This window comes from Cariama cristata, unplaced genomic scaffold (assembly GCF_000690535.1).
Source record: "Cariama cristata isolate BGI_N322 unplaced genomic scaffold, ASM69053v1 scaffold27992, whole genome shotgun sequence".
Lineage (NCBI taxonomy): Eukaryota > Metazoa > Chordata > Aves > Cariamiformes > Cariamidae > Cariama > Cariama cristata.
Genome location: NW_009605940.1, coordinates 1 through 5,689, shown reverse-complemented (window position 1 = coordinate 5,689; position 5,689 = coordinate 1). Strand labels below are relative to the sequence as shown.

General features: G+C 40.1%; 1 protein-coding gene across 1 annotated transcript; it reads left to right on the top strand.

The window, feature by feature from the left end:
• Nucleotides 1–111: 111 nt before the first annotated feature.
• CRLS1 (cardiolipin synthase 1) lies at nt 112–4,372 on the top strand (the record flags this gene model as incomplete). The annotated part of the gene is given in 7 exon segments (XM_009696183.1): nt 112–249; nt 854–983; nt 1,451–1,536; nt 1,972–2,040; nt 2,375–2,382; nt 2,384–2,461; nt 4,052–4,372. Coding segments are annotated over 7 exon segments (597 nt in total), but the record flags the coding sequence as incomplete, so codon positions are not given.
• Between the last annotated feature and the right edge of the window lie 1,317 nt (nt 4,373–5,689).

Genomic DNA, 5,689 nt, shown 5'->3' with positions numbered 1-5,689 from the left:
GGGGGTCTGCGGGTCGGTCAGCTTAACGGGTGTTTGTCCCGGTTACCCGTGTGACAGGCCGAGCTAGGGCTCGCCTTCCTGGCCTGAAGCTTTTGCTTTCTTGCTTTGCAGTATGAAAACCCCTGGACGATCCCAAATATACTGTCGATGGCAAGAATGGGTTTGGCGCCGGTTTTAGGCTACTTGATCGTTGAAGAAAATTTCAATGTTGCACTAGGTGTCTTTGTTTTGGCTGGCGTAACGGATTTGGTACGTTCACGTCGGTTTGGGAATGCTTCGGGGATGGCGTGGGTTACAGGGATCCCATTGACGTAGACTGAAATTTAGACTCCAGTGTAGAATGGAAACGAATAGAACAGATGAGCTTTTATATTTGTCGTTTTCTAGAAATGCTACACGCATCCTTTGCCACGTCGAGAAGGGAGCTCGCGGGTGCCCGAAGGGGCCGTGGTGCTGGGGGAGCACGGGGGCTGTCAGGGCTCCCTGCACTGCCCAGCCCGTGCTCGTGCAGCTGGTGGTCCGTTACCGTGTGCGGGTGTACACAGCGCACCCAGCCTGACGATAACTCTGTGAATTTTAGAGCATCAGTTACTTTTTCTCCTTTTTCCCATTGCGTTTTTTTTTTTTTTTTTAAATAATGAGAATTGAGTATGTTCGGAGGCTTCCAGAATCTGGAATGCAATGTGAAAAAAGCATGATACAAATATCAGCTAACAGGTATCATATTTAACCTTAGTTAAACTAGCTGTATTATGTGGTGTCATTCATGAAATAGCTCTGTAACAGCAGCATACGTAAGCTATTTTTATTCCTAGTTTTCTAACAGAGAAACGTTGAACTTTGTTTTTCCTAGTTGGATGGATTTATTGCACGAAACTGGGCTAACCAGAAATCAGCTTTGGGAAGTGCTCTTGATCCTCTGGCTGATAAAATTCTCATCAGTGTGCTCTATGTAAGCCTAACCTGTGCAAATCTTATCCCAGGTGAGAAAATGTCAATAGTGTCTACTATATAAGGTAAAGAAGCTAATTTTATGTGTAGTAGCATTTCTTGTGTTTCTGGAAGGAAAGCTGCGTATCGCTTGGAACTCTTGCTTTGTCAGTCGCACTTTGTTGTTTGCTCCTATTAAATAGTTAAAAAATACCCCCAATAGATCTCACAGAAAGCGTGTGCTGCTGTATACAAAACCAACTAGCATATACTGCCATTTTCAAATGTATTTTCTTTAAAGCAATAATAGTTAATAGCTATACAAAAATTTTCTCATAGACTGGATTGTTTTAAGACTTCAGATTAAAGCCTTTCAGAAGTCATGTTAAAAATCTTCAGTTACATATAAGACTTGTTCAGAAGAATTTGAGAGTGGTTATTCTTGCTTCGTATTTTGTGCTCTTTTGGTTTTAATCATGGACGTGATTTTTCACTAGATCCTGTTGGCTTGATTTTTCAGTTTCACTTACTTCTATGATTATTCTGAGGGATGTAGCGCTCATTGCTGCTGTTTTTTATGTGCGATACAAAACTCTTTCTCCACCGGTAAGTGTATAGCATTAAAGAAAATTGTATGAACATGTAATCATTTTATTTTGATTAAATCCTCTGTATTTTTACAAGTATAAAAAGAATGAAGAAGCCTTTAACAAAGTTGTAACCGAGAGATTTTCATCTTGAGACTTGATGGTTACACAAAACTTGGCTGGATAGCCTAAGATGTAATGCTGTGCTTGTTCTTTTGCCAGGTACATTTGTAAGCAGAACAGTATTTAATAAAATAGGTTTCATAAAGATGAATCAGAGCTACTGGTAACTTTTTTTTTTCCTGTGTATGATGTGTGATAAATCATATAAAAGTGGTAGCAGTGTAATTCTTTAGTGCTACAATTGACTTTTCTGTATCATGTGAAGAGGTGTATCAAATTGAATATACTAGAATTGCCTTTTTTTTTTCTTTCCTCTTTTCTCCCCCAACAGAGAACACTCAGTAGGTATTTTAACCCCTGTTATGCTACTGCCCAATTAAAACCAACATTCATTAGCAAGGTAAGACTAGTAACTCGTTACAAAAGAGTAACTCCTCAGTACTTGAGGTGGTGTGTCGTTTGGAGGGAGGGGGCTGTTTACTGCTGCTGCTGAGTGCAGTTTCGAAATAGCACCAATTAATTTGGAGGCAACTTGCGTCCTGAAAGGTTTTCGACTATACTTTGTCAGAGCACATGGTAATTTCGAGTGTGTAAGATGCTTCATTAGAACAGGTTTCTAAATAAGTTTTCTGTATATAGACTAATACTTAAAGCAGTAATAAAAGTGTATATTGGTATTCCTTGCATAGTACACGTCTTCATTTTGGTCACATTTCCTATTTTGCTTTTATCAGATGAATACATCAGCTAATTTTGGTGGCAGCTTCTTTAGCAGCTCCTGTTTTCAATTATGTGGACAGCATATATCTGCAGACGTTATGGTAACTCATCTCTTCACTTTTTTTCAGATGATTTCATGTACTCCTAAAGAAACTGTTCATTGAGATTAATTGTGTGGAACAAAAAAAGCTGTGCCCAGATGATGTAATAGACCCATATGCCTGAATTTTTACACGTTTATTCTTAACTGACGCAGGAGCTAGATGTTTATTGGTGCTTAATTTACTGTACAACCAAAAGTAGTCAAATGAAACTAGTTAAGATCCAGGAATAATAGCTAAGAAACAAATCTTCAGAATAGGCATGGTGTACACAAGCAAAGTGTAAATTCAGATTAATAGCAAAGAAGGGGGTGGGAAGAAAAGCTGTGTGGTTTCTTTATTTATTCATGCTGTAAGTGTCCTTGAAAAAGCAACCTTGATACCAGTAAAAATAGATGGGAAGTGTTTTCTTATTTTTGCTTTATACTGTACCTGCTATCTTGAAATCTAGGTTTCTGAAGCTTCTTTGAAAAGCACCTGAAAAAATCGGTGGTTCCTGCTAGACTATAGGAAGGAAGGGGAGGGATCAAATGAAAACAGGCATACAGGAGCGGACCTCCTTAAATAATGACTGTCCCTCTCACTGCTGTCATTGGAGAGCTGAACGGTATCTGAATCTGAATCGTAGCTGACGCAGGTGTTACGAGTGCAGTTACTTCTCCTGAGCAGTTAGGTAAAAGCTCAGAACAAAGAGGCTGCACAGCAGATAGCAGAATTACTTAGTAACTTAAAGTAGTGGAAAATCCAGTGTTGCTCGTCTTTTAGGAAAAAAAACAAAACCCAAAGCTTTTAAGGAACTGGGAACCTTGATCTTACCAGTCAGTGTGGTTTTTCATCCTGTTGGAAAGCCGAATCTAGAATTGCATCTGTGAAAGACACTTACCTTGCTGCTAGTCTGGGACTCTGCGAGAGAGTTACCATGCTGTGAGCGATGGAGAAATGCCAAGTGTCACTTACCAGGGTCCTGTACAAACACTCTCACCAATGCGTGGGGTTAGTCTGGCAGTGTCTCCAGGGTGGGTGGTGGTGAGGGAGGGGCAGGACCGCAGTGGTGGGTCACGACTGGATGGTGTCAGCCTCTGACACAGAGGAGCACTGCTAATTTAGAAATATATATGGTTGGTGCCCGGCGTCTGGGAAGGGAACAAAAGAGGCTGAAGCCAAAACTTGTGCTTTATAGCTTTGGAACTTGGTAAAATGATAAGTTCGAGTCTTGTGTGGTTTGAATGCTCCCCATTCATACTGCCAAGGGATAGTTTCTCATGACAGTCAGTTCTCAAGCTGGTAAAAATTATGTAGTCTACAAATACTGAAGCTTTTGTCTTCCCTTCTCTAAAATAAGTGCCAATATGGTAAAAATTTGACCAGGTATGGATTACACTGAAGCATGCTACTTAGCACTGGATGGCTGTTCCTTTGTTTATCTGATCCTCCGCTTGGCACTGAATTTCAGTATGTAAACTGTAAACTGTATTTCTGTAGGGCGTAGTCCTTGACTGTATAGTGAAAAAGAGGGGAAATGCTTACAAATAACACTTTTTATTATCATACTTAGACTCAAACAACTTACAGCAACTATTTTCCCCAAAGGTGCATCACAGCTTTCACAACGGTAACATCTGCGTACAGCTATTACCACTACGGCCGAAAAACGGTTCAGGTGATAAATAACAAATGAAGTGTTCCGGAAAGGACGGGGTCTTGGCAGCGCAGTGAGCGGTGCTGCTGAGGATGTTGTATTGCAGCTGAGTTTTGGATCAAGAGCTCTTGTTTTTCTGCTTGAACCATGGCATCGCAATGAAGTGAAGGTTGAACATGTACTGTGTGTATATATATATAGATTTTTCAATGTATTTTTAATTTGTTTAAAAATCAGGTTGTTTACTGAAACAAATAAATAATATTCTTAAAGACACAGGTTACTGGTTGCTGCCATGTGCATTCTAAATAATTTTATACTGGTTTTGGAGTCAAAATACGCACTTTTCACCAGCTGTTTTGCCATCTTCATGCAAGGCACTGAGTAGGTTGAGATCTGAGAAGAAAAAGAAGTTATAGGAACAAATTTGTATTTGTACTTGAACCTAAGTCAGCAAACCAACATTGCTCATTAGGACTTAGTGACGTACTTCAGCTTGCAGCAGAAGAAAGCACGTCACCGAGGAACAGTATCTTCAGAAATTTAAACCGATTCCGTGGTGATACAGATGAGCCATGCTGCCGTTTCTTAAATGTGACAATCGTGAACTGTACTCGTCGGAGAAGAGTTTTGAGTCTCAGAAGGGTCAGCTGTGCCGTGCCGTGAAGGGGCCGTACCCAAACGAGGCACGGAGTTGTGTTCCTCACGCTATGTATTTGTTTCTAGTGATTGAAAGAAACTCCATCTCCTGTGTCTCCAGATTCTTTGAAGCTGCTAAAGATGCTGTTTAATCAAAATGCCATGGGAGAAAAATGACATTTTAAATACTGTCCAAACGAATGGCGAGAGTGGAAGAAACTTCTAGATGCACGTACTGTTAGTTCTTCGTTGTACCTCTAGCTTCAAGAGGTACGCTGTGATCCTGCTCGGGCAAGGACAACTTACACGTGTTCTTTGCCTGTTCTCCACTTACAGAAAGATACAGGATGAAGAACTAGGCAGAACAGATCATGTTGGTCATAAACGTATGTTTTATATTTTCGAGCAACGTGGTGTTTCTTGTATGTCATAACAAAGGATGCAACGATGAAGGGCTTAAATAATTGAAATCACGTGGCAAGTGATCCCACTGTAGTATTAGCAGAGGAAAATTTGCTGTAGACATCTCTTTGTGAGAGCACACAGCCTCTTTTTGTGACTGCATATGCTTGTGTATAGAAAGCATTTTAATATTTTTTATATTTAAACTTGTATAGAATGGTGCACGGAGAAAACACTTGTTTTTTATTGGTACCTTTTTCTTAATTGTCCCCGTGTTTTGTGGTCTGCCCAGCATCTCACAGTGAAGGGATAGAGAGCAAAGCCTGTTTAATTTTCCTTAAAATATCTGAATGTTTAGTAAAATGGAGTACTTTTTCCCGAAGAAACCATTTAGAAAGCGGAAATTTATTGTATCTGGTCGGGTCATTCCTGTTTGGTTCCGGTTAACGGGATTGGGTTTTGGTCGGGTTATTTTGTGTTTGGGTTTTTTTCTTTTTTAATCACAGATACCTTTGAAACGTTGCGTGAAATGCTCAGGAACTGGAAGA